Raw genomic sequence first — 25,647 nt, 5'->3', positions numbered from 1 at the left:
CCTGCCTTATCTCTTGCCTTTCCCCACCTTCTATCCTCCTGAGCCATTGAATTAACTTGTCTTAGGTCATGTTGCTATAACAAAATACCTTAGGCTGGGAGGCTGAAACAACAGAAATTTATTTTCTCATATTTCTGGAGACTGGAAATCCAAGATCAAGGTGCCAGCAGGATCGGTGTCTGGTGAGAGTTCTCTTTGGGTTGTAGATGGTAGCCTTCTCATTATGTCTTTGCACGGCCTTTCCTTGGCATGTATGCATGGAAAAGAGTGAGTGAGCTCGTCTCCTCTTATAAGGACAGTAATCCTATTGGATCTGGGCTCTACCCTTATTACTCAATCTATCCCTAATTACTTCCCAAAGGCCCTATCTCCAGATACCATGACATTGGGGGGAGGGGGAACACAAACATTCAGTTCATGACACTTGCTATTCTCTGAACACACCATGTTTTCCCACGTAACCCAGTGCCTTTGTATAAGCTGTTCCCTCTACGTGGTGTGCCCTTCTCTGAACCCTCCCCAGCACCCTTATCTATCGCCCCCTCTACCTCTCATCTTTGTTAATTCCTTTACCACCTCGAGACTCAGTTCAGGCTCAGCTGTGTGTTCTTAGGAAGGTTCCAATGGGGGGTCTTACATGCCTCCATCAGAGATGAAATATAGCTACTAATACAGGACTGTGATTTCCTTCTGGGGGAAACTATGTCTTATCCTTATCCATCATTCTATCCCTAATGCTTAGCACAGTGCCTGGCACATATTTGTTGCATGCAGGCATGCATGAATAAATGAATGAATGAATAAATGAATGGTGAATAATAAGTAAGGTAAGGCTCTGTTGTGGGAAAAAAATGAGGCAGAGAATTTAGGCTTGATTAAATAAGTAGTGTGAAGGCCTTATATGTTCTTCAGCATAAAAGTATGATTCAAGTTGGGGGGACCTGGTTGGCTCAGTCGGTTAAGTGTCCAACTCTTGGTTTCAGCTTAGGTCATGATCTTACAGTTTGTGGGTTTGAGTCCCACATCAGGCTCTGTGCTGACAGTGTGGAGCCTGCTTGGGATTCTCTGTCTCCCTCTCTCCCTTTGCCCCTCCCGCACCTGCTATCTTTCTCAAAAAAAATAAATAAACTTTAAAAATATATATATGATTCAAGTGGTTTTATAAGGATGACTGGGAAGGTTTATTCATGAATGTTAGAGGATGGGTAAGGAAGACAGCTAGCAGAGTATTGTAATCATCCCATATTTATATAATGATATTGGACATAGGAATGGTGACAATTATATCTAACATTTATTCAACCCTATATGCCAGGCAATGTTTTGTTTTGTTTTCTTTTTCAGGTTTTTAAAATTGAAGTATAGTTGTATATAGTGTTACATTAGTTTAAAGTGTACAACATAGTGATTCCACAAATTTATACATTATGCTATGCTCACTAAGAGTACAGCTGCCATCTGTCACCATAACCACTATCATAAACCATTGACTATATTCACTGTGCCACACCTTTTATCCCTGTAACTTTTTCATTCCATAACTACTGGGAGTGCCAGGTACTATATTGTGTTTTCAATATATTAACTTATTCTCAAAAGAACCCCAGCCTAAGGGATCAAAATGTGTGTGTGTGTGTATGTGTGTGTGTATTATTATTTTTATCCTATTTTACACATAAGGCAGCTGAAATACCAAGAGGTTAGGTAACTTACCCAAGGTCACAGATCTAGGAAGTGGCAGAAATTAAAGGCAAATCATGAGATATTTCAAAGGGAAAAGAAACACAGCTTCCTAAAAGGGTATAAAATAGTGGGATGTGAGAGGCAAAGTTGACTTTCAGGTTCCTGACCTAGGAAAAGAGAAAACTGAAGAAGTCAGGATGGAAAGTCAATTTGCTGAGGGATGCTGCGGTCATCTGGGATGAATTGACCTTGATGTAGTGACTGGACATCCCCATAGAGATGACCTGTGGGCAGTTATAAATATTCATAGCAATCCCACATAGATCTACTGAAAGCCTATTATAACAAACACACTTGTCTAGGTCTAAGGAGTTGCAAACATGGTTTTATATGACATTTTCCAAAGTATTGCCTTTATACTATGTAGGCAAGGGGAGTCAGTGAAGGATTTAAAACAGTAGGTTGATGTGGTTTTAGTTCATTTCAGAAACCATGTGAAGGCTGGAATTAAGGAGGACATAGTGAAGTCAGAGACACAGACTAGGAGTTGAGGGTTTATACACTTAAAAATGACCGAAATGGTAAGTTTAGTATTATATATATTTTACTACAATAAAAAAGAGTTCAGAAGCTGCTTCAGGGGTCCAGGTAAGAGATGATAAAAGCATAAACTGGGGAAGGGTCAGGGGAAAACTTAATAAGGAAGATTTACTGAGTTATCCATATAATAGAATAGCCCAGTTATTTTAGCTAGAAACATAGGAGCTATTTATTGTTTAGCATTTATTGACCTGGTACTACATGCCAGGCACTGTGCTAGGGCACAAAGATGAATAACAATCCCTATCCTCAAATTGCACAATGCACTCAATTGTCTAGTGAGATAGATACATATACAACATTCATAATACAATATATCAGGGCAGCATTGAAGACAAGTATAGGGCATTATGGAAGCACAGAGGAGAGCAACCAATAAGTTGTGGCAAATAGTCAGGGGGAGGGGTTTTTAGAAATGGTGGCTCCTGAGTTGAGTCTTAAACAATGATGAAGATCTTGCCAGGTAAAGGACAGTTGCAGGGAGGAAGGCATTCTGAGTAGGAAAGAGCACATAAGTTGTTAAAATATTTGCTGGGAGGCACAGAGGGGCAAAGGAAGGGTCTGGGAGGCCCTGGCCCTCAAGGGACTCTTGCTATACCAGCACACCCACTCCTACCAAGACAGGACCCATTCCCCTTGCCTGTAGATGGTTCGAGCCCCGCATCAGGCTCTGTGCTGACAGCTCAGAGCATGGACCCTGCTTTGGATTCTGTGTCTCCCTCTCGCTCTGCTCCCCTTGCCAGAAGCCCTACATACCCCAGGTGGGGACAGCAGCCCTATCAGGCAGTGTAGACAGCCTGATGCCTTTAGAAGCATTGGGAAAAAAGTGTCTGGGTCCCCCTCCAGAAGGGAAAGCAGTGGAGAGGCCTTTCAGAAGATTTTGAGGACAGTGTAGACCCCAGGAATGGTGTAGTTAATACCAAGAGAAGATTGAGTAAGAGTGGGGAAATGGAAGATTCCCAGGGCTAACTTTAGAGTTTTATTAATGAGTGCCCTTGGGACACATCTTAGATATTCCCAGAACAAATGTAGTAGTCACCTGAGGGGAAATGAACTTCCAGGAGCATCTCTAACGGTGTCTGAAGGAAAAAAAAAAATGCATCGCTTAGTAGATAAGAGCAGGCCTTGAAATCAAGCAAAGTTGCTTTAAAATTTACTCTACCAGTTAATAACTATCTGAACTGGGCAATTTTGTTAAGCTTTCTGAGCCTCTACTACTTTTCCTATAAAATGAGGATTATAATTGGGGCGCCTGGGTGGCTCAGTCAGTTAAGCGTCTGACTTCAGCTCAGGTCATGATCTCACAGTTCATGGGTTCGAGCCCCACATGGGGCTCTGTGCTGATAGCTCAGAACCTGGATCCTGCTTTGGATTCTGTGTCTCCCTCTCGCTCTGCTCCTCCCCGACTCACGCTCTGTCTCTCTCTCTCAAAAGTAAATAAACATTTTTTTAAAAGGAGGATTATAATAATATCTGCTACATGATGCTGCCATAGGGACTGAATGTTAAGGACACCCCTGTTCTTCACATAGTCACATAGTTGCTAACACATGGTAAGGCATTCAGTGTTGGTTACTACATCCATTATTATTAAAGTGACACCATTTTACCTTCCCCAGTCAGAAGGACGAGACGTACAGAAATGAAAATACCAGTGGTAACATTTTTCAAATTTATAGTGTAAATCAGTTATTTTTCTTAAATGCTTATTTATTCCTGAGAAAGGGAGAGAGACAGAGTGTAAGCAGGGTAAGGGAAGAGAGAGAGAGAGAGAGGGAGCGAGAGAGAGACAGAATCCTAAGCTGACTCCAGGATCCGAGCTGTCAGCACAGAGTCCTACACGGGGCTCGAACCCATGGACTGATCACGATGGATCAGTGGATGGATCTGATCCATGGATCAGATCACGACCTGAGCTGAAGTCTGACGCTTAACCGACTGAGCCACCCAGGCACCCCTAAATCAGTTATTTTTTTTTGAGAGAGAGAGAGAGAGCGAGAGAGAGAGAGCACACATGAGTGAGAGTGGTGGGCAGAAGGAGGGAGACAGACTCTTATGTAGGCTCCACGCTGAGCATGGAGCCTGATGCAGGGCTAGATCCCATGACCCTGGGATCATGACCTGAGCCTAAATCAAGAGTCAAATTAACAACGACTCAACCAACTGAGCCACCCAGGTCCTCCAGTTACTTTTTTAAATATTGATTTCTTAATTTAATTTAATTTAATTTAATTTAATTTAGTTTAATTTACTTTATATCCAATAAATATAATTTATTGTCAAGTTTGCTAAAATTCGGTGTATACAGTGTGCTTTTGGCTTTGAGGGTAGATTCCTGTGATTCCTCACTTACATACAGCATCCAGTACTCATCCCAACAAGTGCTCTCCTCAATGTCCATCACTCATTTTCTCCTATCCCCTGCCCCGCCCACATCAACCTTCAGTTTGTTCTCTGTATTTAAGAGTCTCTTATGGTTTGCCTCCCTCTCTGTTTGAAACTATTTTTCCCCATCTCTTTCCCCATGGTCTTCTGTTAAGTTTCTCAAATTCTACATATGAGTGAAAACATATGATATCTGTCTTTCTCTGACTGACTTATTTTACTTAGCATAATACCCTCCAGTTCCATCCATGTTGTTGCAAATGGCAGGATTTCATTCTTTCTCATTGCCAAGTAGTATGCCATTATATATATAACCACATCTTCTTTATCCATTCATCAGTTGATGGATATTTGGGCTTTTTCCCTAATTTGGCTATTGTTGAAAGTGCTGCTATAAACATTGGGGTACATGTGCCCCTATGAATCAGCACTCCTGTATCCTTTGGATAAATTCCTAGTAGTGCTATTGCTGGGTCATAGGGTAGTTCTATTTTTAATTTTTTGAGGAACCTCCACACTGTTTTCCAGAGTGGCTACACCAGTTTGCATTCCCACCAACAGTGCAAGAGGGTTCCCGTTTCTCCATGCCCTCGCCAACATCTATTGTTTCCTGAGTTGTTAGTTTTAGCCACTGTGACCAGTGTCATGTGGTATCTCAATTTGGTTTCTATTTGCACTTCCCTGATGATGAGTGATGTTGAGCATCACTTTTCATGTGTCTGTTACCCATCTGAATGTCTTCTTTGGAAATGTGTCTATTCATGTCTTCTGCCCATTTCTTCACTGGATTATTTGTTTTTTGGGTGTTGAATTTGATAAGTTCTTTATATATTTTGGATATTGACACTTTATCTGATATGTCATTTGCAAATATCTTCTTCCATTCCGTCAGTTGCCATTTAGTGTTTTTTTTAAATTTTTCAAATCTTTATTTATTATTTTTGAGAGAGAGACAGAGTGTGGAGCAGGGGAGGAGCAGAGAGAGAGGGAGACACAGAATCCGAAGCAGGCTCCAGGCTCTGAGCTGTCAGCACAGAGCCCAATGTGGGGCTCGAACCCACGAAGAGTGAGATCATGACCTGAGCCAAAATTGGATGCTCAACCGACTGAGCCACCTAGGCGCCCCAGTTGCCATTTAGTTTTGCTGATTATTTCCTTTGCAGTGCAGAGCTTTTTATCCTGATGAGGTCCCAATGGTTCATTTTTGCTTTTATTTCCCTTGCCTTCAGAGACGTGTTGAGTAAGAAACTGCTGTGGCTGAGTTCGAAGAGGTTGTTGCCTGTTTTCTCCTGTAGGGTTTTGATGGTTTCCTGTCTCACATTTAACTCTTTCATCCATTTTGAGTTTATTCTGTGTATGGTGTAAGAAAGTGGTCCAGTTTCAATCTTCTGCATGTTGCTGTCAAGTTCTCCCAGCACCATTTGCTAAAAAGACTGTTTCTTTTCCATTGGATACTCTTTCCTGCTTTGTCAAAGATGAGTTGGCCATACATTTGTGGGCCCAATTCTGGGTTCTCTATTCTATTCCATTGGTCTCTGTGTCTGTTTTTGTGCCAATACCATACTGTCTTCATCACAGCTTTGGAGTAGAGGCTAAAATCCGGGATCGTGATGCTCCGGCTTTGGTTTTCTTTTTCATCATTCCTTTGGCTATTTGGGGTCTTTTGTGGTTCCATACACATTTTAGGACTGTTTGTTCTGGCTTTGAGAAGAATGCCGGTGCAATTTTGATTGGGATTGGATTGAATGTGTAGATTGCTTTGGGTAGTATTGACATTTTAACAATATTTGTTCTTCCAATCCATGAGCATGGAATATTTTTCCAATTATTTGTGCCTTCTTCAATTTCTTTCATGATTTTCCTATAGTTTTCAGCATATAGACCATTTACATCTTTGGTTAGGATTATTCCAAGGTATTTATGATTCTTGGTGCGATTTTAAATGGGATCGATTCCTTGATTTCTCTTTCTGCTGCTTCATTATTGGTGTATAGAAATGCAACCTGTAAAAGGGGGACATCAACACATTTCAGTGAGTTTTTCCCCTGGGAAATTGTGCCAGGTACACATTTTATGTTTTCATATGGTAAGATACTAAATATCTTAAAATATAGGAACTAACTCATAACTCCAGTGCTATATGCTAACCATCTTAAATCACTCTTATCATACAAAGGATCCAAAAGTGAAATGGAGCTTTCTATTTTTGTTTTTGTAAGAAGAAAAATAAAGCCAAGGAGGGAAATGTTGCCTGCCTTAAAAAAAAAAAAACACGTATGAATTCTAATGAATACAAATATAATTTGTAGGGAAAAACATAAATTTTTTCTATGTGAAATTAAATCTTGAAGTCATTTTAGAAAACAATACTCCAAGTTCTTTATTGAAAACTGATCCTTAAAAATTGGGGGTACAAAATTATCTGGCAATGTTAATTTCTGCCTCGTCCATTGGGGTGAATGATCTTCCAACTGTGCAGATAGGACAAGTGTAGTTAAGAGGGAAGTGAATCCCAAGATATAGAGAAGAGTAGAAGAGTACTTGGTCACAATAAATATGACCATACTTTCAGACCAAGTTATATCTCAGGATACAAAAGGAATATGCAGGTACAGTCAAGGATCCAAATATATAACTACTGAGAAATCATAGAGAAATTGAGAAAAACCTTAAGACTTGAGGGGAAAAAATGCCTCTCTTTTCCAGAAGATAAGCCCAAGAAACTACCAATGAATACACTTGAGGTTTATGTATTTATTTTGAAAGAGAGAGAAGAGTGAGCATGAGAGGGACAGAGATTCCCAAGCAGACTCCACATTGCCACTCCCTATGTGGGGCTCGAACTCACAAACCATGAGATTATGCCCTGAGCCGTGATCAAGAGTGAGGTGTTTAACTGACTAAGCCACCCAGGTGCCCCCTACAACAAATAAACTACCTAGCAAAATCCTAAAATGATTTATAGCTTTCCAATACTTAGCAAACAAAGAGGTGGTCAGGGATCAATAGAATCCAAATGGGTTCACTAAAGGGAAAGAATTGCCCAACTAGCAGTTAAAGAGTTGTCACAGGTATCAAGTACCAGGATTTTAGCAATGCAGTTTAAAAGCTTCTCAAAAAAATCCATTAGCCAAGGGCATATTTGCATGCTTAATGTAGGTGAATTCACAGGTGGTTGAATAATGTTAAATATGAGTAAGAATCCACTTAGAGCTTTTAAGGGTTTTGTATCTGGTCTAGTTCTTTCCTGTAGTGATGGCAAAAGGACACCAAGAAGGCACATAAATCTCAATTGCATGATTAATTCATTAAATTATAAATACCTCAATAGATTTTTGCCTTTTTTTCCCAGACTGGTGAAAAACTTGGTCCAAAATAAGTAAGATGAAATTTATGAAATGTAAATAGAAAAATTTTCATATCAGTTTGAAAGGCAAATATGTAAGGTTTTTCTAAATTTATTTTTAGAATGACTCCGTGAGGTGGGTATTATATTCACAATGTTGAGGATGATAAAACTGAGGTTTGGTGAATTAGTAACTTTCCCAAGTCATATTACAACTTCTTCTACTATCTCATCTCCATTTATTCAATCTGGCTTTCCTACCTCCCTCTTATAAGGAATCTTGTGATTACATTAAGCCTGCCTAGATAATCCAGGATGATCTCCTCATCTCAAAATCTTTAATTTAATCCTATCTGCAAAGTCATATATATATATATATATATATTATATTATATATATATATAATATATATAGATATATATATAATATAATATATATATATATATATGATTCAGACATGGACACATTTGGGGGCCATTATTTAGCCAACCATACTGGTGCATAGTGAGTAAGGTGAGGAGTAGTTGGAGATGAGATCAGAGAGGTGACTAAGAACTAAATCACCTAGCCTTGAAGGCTATCATGAGACTCTTGGGTTTTACCATAAGTTAAATGGAGAAATATGCAGAGTAATGACACAGTTGAACTTGTGTGTTTCAAGGACCATTCCAATGGCTGTATTGAAAAGAGATACAAGGAGGCATGATAGATGCAAGAAGACCAGTGAGAAGGTGCTTGGAGTGGTCTAGGGGACAGAAAGTGCTTGGGGAAGGTGCTAGGGGACAGATGGTGCCAGCTCACACCCGGCAGTGGGAGTGGCCAGAAGTGGTTGGATTCTGGAGATACTTTGAAGAAATCCAACAGAATTTTCTGACAGAGTCAGTGTGCTCAGAGAAAGAGCGATCCAGGGATTATTTCTTTTCAGTCTGATCAGCTCAAACAGTGGAATTGTCATCAACTCAAATGGAAACTTCTATTAGAAGGAATAGTTTTAGAGGAGTGGTTAGAATAGAACCATATATTCTGGTTTTCAGTCAATATTGTCATGACTATTGGACATCAAAGTAGAGATCTGAATGGAGAGTTGTATTTAGGAATTTGGAATTCAGGAGAAAATTCAGAGCTAGAAATATTAATACGGGAATATAGGAACTGTCAGCATATAGATAGTGTTTTCAGCCACAAGACTGGATGAGATCTTTAAGGGGAATAAGTGTAAAATAAACAAGAAATGATCAAGGAATGAATTCTGGAGCACATCCTTGTTAAGGAGGACAAGAAAAAAAAAGGGAATTTCTAAACAAGAGCTAAGAGAAAACAACAGTGCAACTGCAGTTTCCTGGAAGACAAGTGAAAGAGTAAATATTTTAAGGATGAAGAATTATCAAATGTGACATGTGAGATGAACATCAAGTACTGGATTGACCACCCCATGTGATCTAGGTTAGTCTCACAACTCAGAGTAGTAATGGTCCAGATGGTGAGTTGATATAGATATATCACTTAGAACAATGGTTTCCAAACTTTGCCGCATTTTGGAATGAATCACCTGAGAATCTTTTAAAAATAGTGCTACCTAGTCCCACCCCCCAAAAAGAAAACCCCATTCTGATTAGGATTTTTTAAATAAATTTTTTTAATGTTTATTTATTTTTGAGAGAGAGAGAGAGAGAGAGAGAGAGAGAGAGAGAGTGGGGGAGGGACAGAGAAAGAGGGAGATACAGAATCCAAAAGCAGGCTCTAGGCTCTGAGCTGTCAGCACAAAGCCCGATGTGGGGCTCGAACTCACAAGCTGCAGGATCATGACCTGAGCTGAAGTCAGATACTTAACCAATTGAGCCACCCGGGCACCCCTGATTTAGATTTTTTTAAAGCTCCCCAGCTGAATCTCACATACAGCAAAGTTTAGGACACACTAGTTTAGAACAATGCCAACAACAAAAAAAAAGATTTTGGGGACAAATTAAGTTGAGGAAGCTTGTGGGAAAGGACAGGGTTTGGGAGGAAAGGGAGTAGAAATTACTGTGCAATTGACAAATTATGGAGGCAGAATAATTGTAAATTGATTATTCATGATCCAAGGGCTGCCTTGGCAAGTATAATCACATCAGTTTTTCCTCACTTGGCACACCAAAACTTTTGGTCCTTCTACCCAAATTAAGTAGATCTCTAGCTCTGCTCAGCAACTGTTGAACAAAGGCAAAAAAAAAAAAAAAAAAAAAAAGTCTCTATGAGAGATTAATGCTTCTGAATGGTGGGCAAAGCCAGAATGCACAGACTGAAAAAGAGCCAGTGATGAGTCACCCTCAGCCCCAGTGACAATTTGCAGTGACACTTTCCAAGCAGCTCTGAAAACAGTTCCTACCACCACTTCAGACTGCCTGAAGAATTAAGATCACAGATAGGTTTTATTTCTTCTGTAGCTGATGTAACCCTATCCAGACTATTTTTTCTCTCTTAGAAATCTTGCAGCTGTGAGTTTAATGCCAAGTTGCATGTTTCAAATAAAGATCAATAAAAAAGACCTAAGTCGGAAAACAAGAGACTCTCTGAGATTCTTTATACACCAGCTGTTAACTTTTGTGTTGAAATTCTGGTTGGATATTTGATGCTTTCCTTTAATTCAGAAAAGCACTTAAAGCACTTAGGGAAGCACTGGATTGATTTTCAATTTGGGAATCCCATGTCTTCAGAGCAACTCAGAAATAGTTCAATAAAATTTTGTGAGTAAGTTTTCTGCTCTAGCAAGCAGGTAAATGGAGTTAGAAATGCATTCTGGAAAAATGAAAGTTTGCTTATGATGCAAGAAGAAGCTCACAAAGAAGGAAATGTGAACACAATCGGGAGGGAAATCAGATGTGAGTGCCCTGACTAGGTAGGAGGGTTCCAATTTAGGGGAGGGGTCAAAGATTAGGAGTTGCAGCGGCAATTGTAAAAGAAAGAAAAGCCTGGAAAAAGAGAGATCCCTGATCAGAGAGAAGGGGTAGATAAAAGAATAAAGAATCATTGTGAATAGGAGAAATAAGAAAGGAAAGAAACATGCAAAAAAAGAGTCCCAAGACAAGAGTGAAGAGGCATAAGAAGGCCAGTTAAATGGAAAACTTTGGGGCAGGAGAAAGGAAAAGGGAGTGTTCCTGGAACTGACAGGGACCGGTGGTTATGGCCGAAGCTGGGAGAAAGGTTCTGTCCTGATCTGAAGGAGGAAGAAGGATCAAACTCTCTGTTTTCTGCCATTACTGATGACTTTTCGAACTGTCATCCCTACAGCAAAAAAAAAAAAAAAAAAAAAAAAAAAGCATCGGAGTAAAACAAAAACTATCTGTAGATGACAGAAATTAAAATAGTTGTGGTTAATTTATTGCTGATCATTTCCAAATGTGAAAGGTCTGATGAAAGTTCATAACAAGAACAGTGCAACTGACAAGCAAATTTGGCTGAATACGTGGCATGAAAAACAAGATCAGAGAGTTCTTTCAAAACACTTCAGTGAATGAGTAAGCATATTTGCAAAGAAGTCAGTGGATGTTATATCTGATTTATAAAATTAAATGAATATACAGAGGAAATACTTTTGTGATACAATAATCCTGAGACATAATACACATAACATACCAACAATATGCAAATAGTATGCTAAGAATATCCCAAGATTATCCAGTAAAGAGATCTAATAAATAAGTATGGTGTAGAGTATAGACATCCATATTTTTATAAAACCTCATGGAACCGTCTGATGTACATCCTCAACTGAGAGTCACTGGCCTAGAAGATATTAGATCCAAATGAAGAAGTTTGTGGCCAATAAGCATTTTAAATAATAACTGAAATTTATGACTAATAACAGTTTACTATTTAGTTTGATGCCTAATATCATAAGGCAAAATAGCACCAAGTAGAATCATGTCGTGGACAGCAAGAGCATTGACAAATCCCTAGGAACTTCATATACAGGTTGAAATTTCTGAAATATTTATATTAATAATATTTCACTTATAAAAATTTTACCTAGGGGAAGGATAAACATCTCTTTTCAATTGACAGCTCTTCTCAATAGGAACATAGATTTTTTTTAAGCCTAATTATTTCTAGTACTTTCCAAGATGAAGGAATAAATCTTCGTGATTTTGCAGGGACCCTCTGGGAAATCACAAATATAGTTCTAGGTACAAAAACTATCCTGTAAATTTTATGTTATTTTTCTTCCTATACTGAGAGCTTGATTTGGGGAAGGCAAAAATAAATATTATTGGAGGAGATTTAGACTTAAGATAAGACCATGGGTGCCTATAAAATAAAACTTGCTACCTATTTAATTGAAGTGACAACAGAATTTTAAAATACACATAGGAGGTAGCATAATTGTAAAAATGTTACCTTTTTTCAGAAGTGAAGCTTCTTTGTTCTTCTCTTTTTTTAATTGTTTTTTTAAAAAGTAATACAGGATGTAATAAAGACAACATAAAGCACAGAAAGTTACTGATAAAACAATCTTTGTTATGTAGGCAAATAACACAGAAAGATTAACCCTTCATATTATAATGAAAGCAATAAACAGTAAATCAAGGAAGCAATCCCATCAACACTGAGCAAACTTTGCCAAGCTATTAAAACATTCCATAGCTTTTCAGACTCAGGTATTATAAACCAAGGCAAATAAAATTTACATTCCAAGCTGTGGCCTTTCATTGTGCCCTCAAGTATTCTGGAACATACTGGGCCTTTAGGATAAATATTGTAAGACCGTGAGAACTAATTTCATAAGAAACAACATACAAGGCTTTCATCATTACTGCCTTCAAATGAACCAATAAAAGAGCATTTTAAAAGATCTCAGTTTCCAATACATTTAAAAATCAGTAGACATAACCCACATAAACATTCTTTGGAGTCCTTGATAAGGTATAAGGGTATAAATGGGTCTGAAGAACAAAAACAGAAAAAAAAAAAAAAAAAAAAAAAAGGGAGGGGGTGGACAGAGAAGTACTGTGTTAGGAAAAAACTATTATTTTCCTTGGAAATAGAAGTACATATGTAGTCATATTTTCTGTCACTATTGCTCCTAGTAGTCTCAAGCAACAATATTAATGATAAGTTTTAGCCAAAGTAATTGAAGTCTATTTCACAGAGAAAATTTGGGTATGGATAATGGACACCAGTCTGTCACAAATTAGCATTTTAGCCCACAAGCAGAACTCATAAGTACATGCTTTCTATAGACACATACTTTCTATAGACACATACTTGCTACAGCCTAATATGCCTTCTGAAAGTGGCAAAACTTTACTAAAGATCTAGCATATCTGTAGCATATTAAAAGCAAAAGCATATAAACAAAAGTATGCTTAGTCATCAATTGTCCCGTGTTCTTACTTAAAAGTGATTTAACTCTCCAGGATTAGCTCACTTCAGTCTGTCTAAAGTTTCAAGTTCCCTAAAGATCTTTTTTTTTTTTAATTGAGGTATAACTTACATACCATAAAATTCCCCATGTTAACATGTACATTTCAGTGGCTTTTCGTATATTCACAAGATTGTGCAACCATCACCATTACCCAATTCCAGAATATTTTCATCACTCTCAAAAGAAAACCCCATACCCATTAGCAGCAACTTCCCATTTTCCCCTTTCCCCCACTCTTGACAACTGCTAATATACTACCTGTATGTCTATTTGCTTTTACCTACTCTGTACATTTCATATAAATGGAGTCCTACAACATGTGGCCTTTTGTTTTTGGCAGTATGTATCAAAATTTTCTCCCTTTTTATGATCAAATAATATTCCATTGTACGAATATACCACAATATGTTTATATCTCCATCAGTTGGTGAATATATGGGTTGTTCCCACTTCGGGGCTATTATGAATAATGCCTCTATAAACATCTGTGTACAAGTTTTGATATGAACATACGGTTGAATTTTCTTGAGTGGAACCTAGCGGTTGAAATTTCTGGCTCATATGGTAACTCTACATTTAATTTTTGAAGAACTACAAAACAGTTTTCGGGGCAGCTGAATTATTTTGTACTCATGCCAGCAACGTCTGAGGGTTCCTATTTTTCTACATTCTCACCAACACTCGTTATTGTCTTTGATTACAGCCATCTCAGTGTGTGTGAAGTGGTGTTTCATTGTGGTTTTTAATTGCAATTCCCTAGTGACTAATGAGGTTGAGCATCTTTTTCATGTACTTCCTGGTCATTTGTATATATTCCTTAAAGAAATGTTTATTCAGATCCTTTGCCCATTTTTCAAGTCGTTATTTGTCTTTTTATTGTTAAGTTTCCCTAAAGATCTTAGAAATTATCGTCAAGCTGGCATACTTGAAAACATGATTCCTGGGCGCCTGGGTGGCGCAGTCGGTTAAGCGTCTGACTTCAGCCAGGTCACGATCTTGCGGTCCGTGAGTTCGAGCCCTGCGTCAGACTCTGGGCTGATGGCTTGGAGCCTGTTTCTGATTCTGTGTCTCCCTCTCTCTCTGCCCCTCCCCCGTTCATACTCTGTCTCTCTCTGCCCCAAAAATAAATAAACGTTGAAAAAAAAAATTAAAAAAAAAAAAAGAAAACATGATTCCTATTGAAATAGTTTCAATTTAGTGTTTTGAATATTAATGAATTTTAAATACACAGATTCACATTTTTATAAACAATCAGTATACCTTCATAAGTTTAGATAAAGCATGCCCAAATAGAATTTTAAAAATGCACTTTTATATTATATTCAACATTGGTAAATATTGCTGTTATCATACCAAAATTACTCAGTTAGTCCTATTTGCCAAAGTTTTACCTTAATTATGTGAACATGGATTCTTAAAATGTTTCTGAGTTTCTGCAAGAGTGCTTTTTTTTAAAAAAAAAATTTTTTTTTCAACGTTTATTTATTTTTGGGACAGAGAGAGACAGAGCATGAACGGGGGAGGGGCAGAGAGAGAGGGAGACACAGAATCGGAAACAGGCTCCAGGCTCTGAGCCATCAGCCCAGAGCCTGACGCAGGGCTCGAACCCACGGACCGCGAGATCGTGACCTGGCTGAAGTCGGACGCTTAGCCTACTGCGTCACCCAGGCGCCCCAAGAGTGCTTTTTAAAAAAAAGCTGTAGCACACTAAAAGTATTATTAGCTCAAATACCATATTTTCTTGGAATTTTAGAGATATTCAAAGTATACATTTATCTCGAAGCTAACTGGAACAGAGCTTCTTTATTTTTCTATTTACTCTTTCTGTCCTTCAGCACCAGGGAAACATTCTTCTCCCTCTGCCTGAGTGTCCAGTGGTCTGACCACAAAGCATTACTGCCTGCCTGACTTCTCTCATTCCTCCCGGCTTTTCTTACTCAGGCCAGATTCCATGACCTACTCTCTTGATCTTTGTTATATCTGAAATTTCCCCTCTACCTCATCTTTTTTGTAAAAGTCTTGTTTATATCTGAGTCTTCTCTGTCATTACTTTTCCATTCTTATTTGTTTTTGTCTTTTTTTCAACTGTTGCCCTAGGCAAATGGATAAAAGAGTAGCTCTTCAATCATTTGCTTTACTGTTGCTTTAGACTTTTATCCTTTTTTCAACTTTATTTATTTTGAGAGAGAGTGTGTGTGCATGCATGTGCAAGCGGGGTAGGGACAGAGAAAGGGGGGGGAAGAGAGAGAGAGAGAGAGAGAGAGAGAGACAGAGGGAGAGGGAGAGAGAGGGAGAGGGAGAGGGAGAGGGAGAGGGAGAGGGAGAGGGGAACAATACCCAGCAGACTCCATGGTGTTAGCACAGAGCCCGACATGGGGCTCCATGTGGAACTTGATCTCACGAACCATGAGATCATAACCTGAGCTGAAACCAAGAGTCAGACTCTTAACAGACTGAGCTACCCAGGTGCCCTGCTTTAGACTTTATTCTAATCAAACTTTCTTAATCTCTATTTTATGCTCCATCCATCTCAAATTTCTTAATTTTCATTAAAGCACTTAATGTTACAAACAAACTTAATGTTACAAACAAACACAAACATCCTTTCTCTGTCATTTGAAGTAGTAATCTTTAAAGTATTTTTATCTACTATGTTTTCCCTACCGTCTCTCTTCATAAGAACCTTGGAGACAGGTCTCAGGAAGGAAGGGGAGTCAGGAGGGAGAAGAGGAGGGAAGGAGGGAGAGAAAGAAAAGGCAAAGAGAGGGAGAAGATGGAAAGTCTCTTTGGCTGCTTGGACTCAGCAGATAGAACTTGTTCCCACCTTCCTGCATTAGAATACTTTGGCTTTGCTCCATAAATTCTATAAAACATCTTTGTAACATAATTACAAGTGCTTAAAAATATAATAATAGGCTTGTCCATCAATAACACTTGCTTCAAATTGCTCTTTCATCCTAGTGAGCAAGACTCTTTGTGAGAGAGCTAGCCAAGGATAAGGGTGCATTCTGGGGTTCTAGACAAGGGCTCCCCTTAACAGTTGAAAGGTTCCAGGAGGTCTAAGCTGAAAGGTAAGCCAACAACTTGGTTGTTAATGGATGTCAACTATGGATCCAGCAGAACTCCAGGCATTGTGGAACATGAAGATGTACACAATAGAGTGCCTGCCCTCAAGCAGTTTATAATAAATGGTAATACTGAATTAAGTGTCTATATACATCAGAACATAAGGGTGTACATGAGTGACTATATCAGTGCTTAGAAGGTGAGCACTGTGGACAGAAATGGTCTTGGAACAGTTTCATAAATGAGACTGGCTTGAACTGTACCTAGAAGGAAGGGAAGGATTGGGCTGGATAGAAGACATGAAGGCTGGAGAGAGATGGCTATTATTATCAAATAAATGTAAGCCAACCCAGAGGAAGGAAAAGATACAGAGTATTCAGAAAATATTGAAGAAGATAAAAATGAAAATGTTTTCAAGGGCCTTGAAGGCCAAACTTAGGACCCTGAATGCTGCTCTTTATCCTGTCTTGACTGGAGAACGGACCATAAATTCTGAACAGGACTTCTTTGCCTGTGCTATTCCCTCTACCAGCAATGGTCTCGTCTTCACCCTCACTCCCACCACCACCCTTTTCTTGCTATGGCCAGCTCTTCATATTTGCTTTGAAGGTCCACTTCCTCAGAACACCCTGCATATGTAATCTACTCCCCCTTAACTTTCTGTCACAGAATCTGTGATTTGTTTGCATATAATTAATTCAACCACCAAGTGTAACTCTGTATTTACTTATCTACCTAGCTCTTCCACCAGCACCAACTTTCACAAACTCAAGGACCACATCCTTTGTATTTGTTTATAATGTTTCCTTGATAATAATGGCCACCTCTCTCCAGCTTTCCTATCTCAATACAGCCAAACCCTTCCTTCCCTTCCAGACCCAAATCAAGTCAGTCTCATCCACAAAACTATTCCAGCCATTTCTGTCCACAGCACATCAAGAAGAGAGAGGGCCAACACCCCTGTGAATGTCAACTTTGTAAGCAGTTAAAAAATAGGAGAGGGACTCTAAGAAAGAGAGGAATAGAGGAGACAATGTCCCCAATCACAAGAAAGAAGAGTTTCAAACAGGGCAGGGGTGTGGTGGTGGTGGTGGTGACAAATAGCCTTAGAAACCATACAAATGCAGAATGACAACAAAGGGTTTCCCACTTAGAAATAACCATGGATCTTTAAGAGAAAGTTTCATAAGTGTTCAGGATGGAAAGCATACTAATAAGCATAATAATAATAAGCATCATAAGTAGGGATGGAAAGCATATTGTCAGAATTCAAGAGTGTGCTTTTGAGAAGTCTGGAAATAGAAGAAAGGTAGGTTGCATTTAAAGATAGGAGAAATATGGATAGTTGACAAGAGAAAGATTAAAGATGTAGAGGCAAGAAAGGATGGCTGATGGTGTTGAATAAGAGAGTTGGGTGGGAGTCATTAGTGATGCATTGTTAAAAGAAGCTTCACAACATTCTTCACAGAATTGCCAAGACTGCATAAGGCAGTAACTTAACATCACATGTGCCAATTCCTCATGTGTTGGAACAATAGCAAAAGGCCATAAAAGATGCCTGACAAGCAACAGGTCTGTGTTAATAAGACATTGAGGAATGAGCACAAAACCAACTGAGGTAATTGGGGGGTTGCCCAACCATACCCATTTAACTTCTCCTCCATTTATCTTTACCAAAATAAATTTTCAGGGCTTTCATTCATATACTTAAGAAAATGTTTTGCAAAATCTTTCCCTACAACATCATAGAATTCAGATTGAGAAAGGGCATTAACATTATGTAATCAGCAATGGGCAGGAGATGTGAATAGACATTTCTCCAAAGAAGACACAGATGGCCAACAGGCACATGAACAGGCACATAAAAAGATGCTCAATATCATTAACCATCAGGAAAATGCAAAATAAAGCCACAATAAGATATTACCTTATACCTGTCAGAATGGCTATCATCAGAAAAACAAGAAATAACAAGTGTTGGCCAGATTGTGGAGAGAAGGGACCCTCTTACTGTTGGTGGGAATGTAAATAGGCACAGTCACTATGGAAAACAGTATGGGGGTTCTTCAAAAAGCTAAAAATAGAATTACTCTATGATCTAGTAATTGCACAAATGGGTATATACCTAAAAAATACAAAAACACTAATTCAAAGGGATACGTGCACCCCTATGTTTATTGCAGCATTATTTTTAATAACCAAACCATGGAAGCAGCCCAAGTGTCCACTTGATACATGAATGGATAAAGAAGATGTGGTATATATACAAAATGGAATATTATTCAGTCATAAAAAGGAATAAAGGAATTAAATCTTAACATTTGCAACAACACGGATGGAGCCAGAGAATATGGTGCTAAGTGAAATAAGTCAGTCAGAGAAAGACAAATACCATATGATTTCACTTGTATGTGGAATTTTAGAAACAAAACAAACAAGTAACGGGGGGGGGGGGGGGGAGAAAGACACACTGAGAAATAGACTCTTAACTATAGAGAACTGATGGTTACCAGAGCAGAGGTGGGTAGGAGGATGTTTGAAACAGGTGATGGGGATTAAAGAGTACACTTATCATGATGAGCACTATGTATAGAATTATTGAATCACTGTATTATACCCCTAATATAACACTGTATGTTAACTAACTAGAATTTAAATTAAAAACTTAATAAAGAAAAAAAAAGAAAATGAAAACACTAACTTGAAAAGATACATGCACTCCCATGTTCAATGCAACATTAATTACAACAGTCAAGACACAGAAAAAACCAAAGTGTCTGTCAATAGATGAATGGATAAAGATGTGGTATATACATACATATATATACAACAGTAATAACTCAACCATACAAAAAGAATGAAATCTTGCCATTTATAACAACGTGGATGAACCTAAAGGGTATTATGCTTAGCGAAATAAGTCAGACCAAGAAAGACAAATACTGTATGATTTCACTTATGTGTGGAATTTAAACAACAAAACAAAACCAACTCAGATAAACAAAACAGAATGATGGTTTCCAGAGGAGAGGAAGATTTGGAGGTGGAGGGAGGGGGGGTGAATAGGTGAAGGGGACCAAGAGGTATAAACTTCTAGTTATAAAATAAATAAGCCATGGCAATAATAATGTACAGCATAGGGGATGTAGTCAATGTCGTATTAGGTTTCTGTGGTGACAGATGGTAACTGGACTAATTGTGGTCACTATTTCATAATATATATAGATGTTGAATCACTATGTTATACATATGAAACTAAAATAATATTGTGTGCTAACTACACTTCAATAAAAAAAATTTATCTAATCATGGACAACAATGCACCCAAATCAAGAATGACATTTTCTTTTCCCAACTGTAGTTTCCTTTTGCTTCTCTGTAGGGTAGTATTTCTTTTTAAAACATTTCACTCTTCCACTAAAATATGACAAAGGCATAGTCAATAAATAGAAATTCTCATCTTTCCATGTCCAAATCTCTAACTGGTTTAATAATTCACTCCCTCTCAGTGCCTAAAAAATGGGACTTTTATCTTTGAATCTATCTGTAAAGCCATTCTCTTCCCCTCCCACTTGCTAAATGGACTCCATTTATCACTCATTTTATGGGAGCTTATCTAATCCAGGAGAAGTTTGATCAGATAACCTGGTCCTTAGAAAACCAGAGGAAGATTGCTAGGAATGACTTCTATTGTTTGAGAATCTCTCTTTGATCTGAAATTTTTAGGAAGGCTGCAGGATGTCTCCAGGGTCTCTTGCGTTTTTGATGGTCCAGGAAATGATTACCCTGGTCTCAGAGTCTGCAGTCTTTGCTGAACGTGCTCAGTGGATTGAATCCTTCAGAATGATTTGAGGATGAGCTTAATCCCCAGTCAGAGACCGAACATTCCTAGTTTAATGTTGTGATATAATATGACAGATTTATACATTGTTCTGACATAATGAAATGCAAAGGAATGAAGTGTTTTATTTACAAAATAACCTCTTATTTCCACAGTTCATTCATAGTTACACAGGCTTTCTTGACCTTGTCAAAATGGCCCCAGGAAGCATCGCCATGAACCTTGCAGAACAGCCTGACCACTTTACAAAGACCAGAGCATTGGGCCAGAAAGTCATGAGGGAAGGGAACAAACAACATAAACAAACAAGAAACAAAACCAGGAGACCTGGGACCATCCACTCCTCAAGAGCCTCCATTCTTTCCTCTGTGTGGATACAGAAGTCACAGAGTAAATGTTGAATGAATCCCTTCTCAGGTTCATCATTCACTCAACAAACATTGCTGATCATTGCTTCAGCAAACATTGTGTTCTCTCTAGGAGATATAAGAAAGTACAAAGAAGAAAGGGGTACCCTTCTACACTCAAGGAGAAAGCAGCCTCGAGAGAGAACGAGGCAAATACTTCAATTCAATGTACTATACCCTACAGTAGAAAACATACAGGTATTAGGGGGTCACAGAGAAGAGATTAAACTAATCCTGGGGTAGTTAAGAAAGCCTTAGAGAATCATTTTAACTGAAAATCATTTCAGCTGTGTTATAAACCAAACTCCTATGAGTTTGGTTCAACTCCCCATGTAGAGACCATGGGGAAAGATTGGGTACTTTCTCTTCTAAACAGTGTTCTGGCTATAATATTAAAGGGTACAGAATCCTTGGCTATGACTCTTCAGGAAATTTGGAAAGTGTTTGAGTGAGTGTATAGAGAGACACTGATTCCCACTCTCTTCCAGAGTAGTACAGGGCCTTGGCATGGGGAATAACAGGAGTCACTCTAGATAACGCCGTTCTTATTTACTAGAGCAAAGTACATGCCCCCAGATGGGTTTTCTGGTATATCTGGGTAGGAGCAAGTGGATAAAAAAAAGAAATGCCTTTTTCATCATCAAAGTTTTTTATTCCCCCCTAGTTTTGAGAGAGAGGAGAAAAAGCAGACCTCATTCTCAAGCACAGCTCTGCTCAAAATGTGGTGGAAACATCAGCAGCATGAGCATCACCTGAAAGCTTGTTAGAAATGCAGAATCTCAGGCCCCAGGCCCAAACTACTGCATCAGAGGCTGCGGTTTAACAATCCACAGGTGATTTGATTTCTATGCCTGTTAAAGTTTGAGAAGCTCCGCTCTAGACCAGCGTGGTGGTTGAACACTGCAATCACCTGAGGAGGCTTTTAAATTACTGATCCCACCCCCCAGGAGTTCTGATTTAAATGGTCTGGCTTCCTAAATGATTCCAAATGTGAGAGAAGGTAGTAAAGCACGTGGAAGCCTCCTGTTCCCTATAAGAACCTCTGAAATCGCAGCGGGTCTGGGTGCTGCTGACGGGGAGTGGGTAGGAAGAGCTTCCTGAAGCTCAGCGAAGCGGCTGCCCCTTCATACAGGTAGGAGCCGGGACCAGGCTGTCTGCTCAGGTTCAGGGGCTGGACTTACCCTTGGGCACGAACTCGTTAGGGCTATTCACCAGGCACTTCAGTATGTGGAATCCATGTAGAAATTTGTTATGGTAGATCAAAACCTTAAGCCTGGAATGTTCTATGTATGCTTACGTGTTTAGCTCATCCTCGGGCAAATCATTTGCATTCAGAGGAGGGTCCTGCTCTGTGGAAGGGAACAGAAAGGGAAAAGTCCAAGAAAAGCGAGGGGCCTAAAGCTGTCAAGCAAGAGACAAATAAAAAACCAGAGAGGAGTTACTCAAAGGATGCAGCACCCAGGGAACCCCAGCCATGAGTCAGCACAGGGGAGGCCCAGCCCCTTCTAGGGGAGCCTGACTGAGGATCAGGCTCAGCTGCTGGGCTGGGCAGTGCGTGCTGCTGTTTCTCGTCCCAAGACCAAGTCTTAATAGCAACTTCCCTTCCTCGGCTGCTTAGACTTTTTTCCCCCCTGTGGCTGGAAAGAAGTGTCACATTTTACTCTTAGCTCTCTCCCCCCACCCCCTCCCAGAGAGCATTTGCCCATGGGGGGGGGGGGGGGTGGCGCGGCACTGTGAGCTCCCTCCAGCCTCGGGTGACTGCTGTAAGTAACTTTCAGCTCCTCTCCTTGTAACACCATGACGTTCCTCCGGAAGCCTAGGAGCCGGACAGCTGCTTTTCTGCCTCTCTCCCTGCTCTTTTTGAAGATTCTGCAACCAGGGCACAGCCACCTTTATGGCAACCGCTACGCTGGGTGAGTGGAGCGACTTTCATTCCCTATATGGCTTTTAGTTGGAGGAGGGGGCTGATTTGCTCCTGAACATGCCTCCCTTTCCCCCCCACGTCTGTGGTCTCTGTGTGAATCTGTACACTTTCCTGGTCACCTAAAGTAAAATGTGCGTGCAGCTCCCGGCTCTTGGGTTTAGCTCACTGAGAGAATGTGATGGTCCCAACTGTAGCTTTTCATACTTCCTATAGTGTGCCAGCCTGTGGCCCGCAGTTGAATGAGATTCTGTCCTTGGAGGAGCCACGGCCAGTATTTGCGGTGTTTGCCTTGGTTGATGCTCCGTAGGAAGGATGCTGTTGTTCCATGTGAACTATGACCTGAAAATGAAGACCTCTCCTTCAGAATTGTACACAGGAGTGGTTGAAACTCCATAGTGATTGAGAACGGTGTGTGAGGGCGTGTGAGGGTGTGTGAGTACTTGCTAACCTACGGAGTAGTTACTAGATCTTCAAATCTGAACAATGCAAATGAGCCACCTCAAAATAAGCAGAATAAAAGTAGCCAATTGTGAAGCTATCGTATTTTTCTCAAGGGAGGAACTTAAACGGGGAAAACAGTGAGGTACCTACCCACCCCCACACAGGTTAGGGTACTTCATGTTTGCCTCTCATAAGGAGGCCCAGGGCTGCATATAAAGCAGTGTGACTATGCATCTTATTCTGAAGGCTTGCTGTGGAATATACGGCAAGCGCTTTGCTCCTATTTGCAGGGGGGTGCTTCTTTGAATCTGGAAGGTAGGGCATTGCTGCATTTTTAAAGCAGGAATGAACCTTCGATGGCTCACCTAGTTCAATTGCATTTTACAGAGGAGGAAAACCAGGTCTTGGATCTTTTGACCCAATCCTTCAAGAACTACCAGTTGAGGAAAGTTTTTCACCTAGATGCGGACTAGGACCAGGTAGTGCCTGGGATCTTAAGGCAAAGTTGTTTTTAACAGGAATGGTGTAAAGAAGAGTTCAGAAGTATGACCCTGAGAAAGCAAATGTTTCCCTTGCTCAAAGAAGCTAAGCACTGCCTTCATTGTGTGTCCTGAATACAGTGCTTGCAGAGGAAACTTCAGAAAAGCTGTCCTCCATTTTAGGGGGTGCAGGCTGGGGGTGGAGGCATTGGCTGAGATAAGGGCTATAGATAACTCAATCCCCAGTTTTTATACCAGGGTGTTCCTGGGAGGCACAGAAAGGCATGAACATCTGAAGGCTGCTTTCCAGACTCCTAGACACATGGTACAGGCTTTACGTTCTGTAATGTCCTTGCCCTTGGAGATCTGGGCAAGGGAACCGTGTTTAATGACTGGTGGCGCAGGCCCGGCTGTAGAATTTACCGACTCTCCTGGCTGGCGTCAGACCAGGTGATAATCTATCTCGGGCCCGTGTGACCTAGGATTGCTCCTCCATTCAGCTGTGGCCCTGTTCTTCATTATCTCAGTTATGTGGTGTTGACCAAGTTCCCGGACCTGCTTCAGCTGAGCAGGTGTGTGCACTTCCCTAAGTGCCGCTTAGAGGAAACGAGGCCAATAGTGGAGATTTGGCTTTAGGGTTTGCTACCACTGGAACCTTTCTGGAGGAAGCTGAACTACCTTGTCTGTTCTGCAGTGAAAGCCTCAATTGCCGTTTTCCCTTTGGCTGCTAAGTAAGTTAGTCCCAAATGTATAAATTACCAAATGTCTGAAAGTTGGAGGAAAAAGCTGAAACACTCAAAACTGAAAGTAGCCTTGTCCATCACTGTGGAAGCCTAGAGTTGCTGTAAAACCAGGAGTGTCTCAGAACACTTCCATCAAAAATGGGTTTTAACTTTGCTTTATTCTCATTCTCTCCTTACCAAAGACAGAAATGCCACTTTGGGATTATTTTGCTTTATTTACTAAGGAACTACTTTGTGCAAGTCTAGCTCTTCCGCAAATAAAAACCTGATGAGGGTGCATCTGGGTGGCCAGTCTGTTAAGCGTCTCTTGACCTTGGCTCCAGTCAGGGTCTCACCGTCATGAAATTGAGCCTCGCGTCCTGCTTGGATTCTCCCTCCCTCTCTCAATACTTTTTTTTTTTTTTAAACACTAAAAACCTGATGGATGACCTGGTGCAATAGTTAAGCCCCTATGAGGGGCTCAAACTCCCAAATCATGAGATCATGACGAGCTGAGATCAAGAGTCGGATGCTTAACTGTGCTACCTAGGCACCCCTGGAGCAACCCTATTTCTTGAATGTTAGTAAATCATTTTTGTATGTCTTGGTTGAGTCTAATAAGCAATTATCATTTGTGGGACTCACTACCTGAATAAAACAGAACACTCCAGGCAGACCAGCATGCTTCCTGAGTGCAGTTAATGAGCTCAGGCCTCTTTCTACATAAACTATTAACAGTTGTGTAATGCCAATTGTATAATGCTTAGTAAGTGGCAAATTGAATCACCTGAGTGTGGGGGAGGAATTAGACCAGGAAAACTTGACAAAAGTTAATACCTTCTTAGAGAGCTGTATTACATAATTACAAGAGAAATCTTAAAAATAAATAGAAAAATGAAGCCAAGTACACAAAAATTTCAAATGGTATTGATGGATACTGTCAGAAGGCTTCAGGGATTACAAATCCATAGTCCAACATTTCTGTGTTAAACACCAGTCAGTGGGATTCCTACACAAGCAACACTGATCTTTTTTTTCCTTGCCATGAATTCCTGGAAGCAGACTTAATGGTTCTGTGATTATATCTGAAGCAAAAAAACAAGGATTTTCTGCATCACCTGAAATCTGTGCGCATGTGTGTGTATACTCTAAGACCATGAAACAAGTTCTGGAAATGGTGTAAAATCAAAGTGGGTATGATTTTAAGAACTACAGTATCTTCTTTGCGCCAGTTAGTGAGCATAACGTTTGAAAGTCCAGAAGTTCAACTGTCTGGGTTTCCACTTCTGCTTTGCCACTGTTAGTAGCTCTGTTACCTGGGGGCAAGCTCCTTAACCTCTCTGACCCTCCAT

General features: G+C 39.9%; 1 protein-coding gene across 4 annotated transcripts in view; it reads left to right on the top strand.

Annotated features, from left to right (window-relative positions):
• CPA6 (carboxypeptidase A6) overlaps nucleotides 1-25,647 on the top strand; it is a 521,176-nt gene that overhangs the window by 183,526 nt on the left and 312,003 nt on the right. The window contains exons 1-2 of one of the 4 annotated variants that reach the window (XM_003999869.6): nucleotides 21,704-21,861; nucleotides 22,508-22,642. The exons of 1 other annotated variant lie outside the window; for it this stretch is intronic. In XM_003999869.6, coding sequence (XP_003999918.2) covers nucleotides 22,527-22,642 — 116 coding nt within the window. In that variant the 5' untranslated portion in view covers nucleotides 21,704-21,861; nucleotides 22,508-22,526. Of the gene's footprint in view, nucleotides 1-21,703; nucleotides 21,862-22,507; nucleotides 22,643-25,647 lie in introns of those variants that run through there. 2 more of the 4 variants (XM_045049859.1, XM_045049860.1) reach the window with 2 other exon arrangements.

The sequence above is a fragment of the Felis catus genome, chromosome F2, assembly GCF_018350175.1.
Source record: "Felis catus isolate Fca126 chromosome F2, F.catus_Fca126_mat1.0, whole genome shotgun sequence".
Taxonomy (NCBI): domain Eukaryota; kingdom Metazoa; phylum Chordata; class Mammalia; order Carnivora; family Felidae; genus Felis; species Felis catus.
This window is presented reverse-complemented; position numbering and strand designations above follow the sequence as displayed.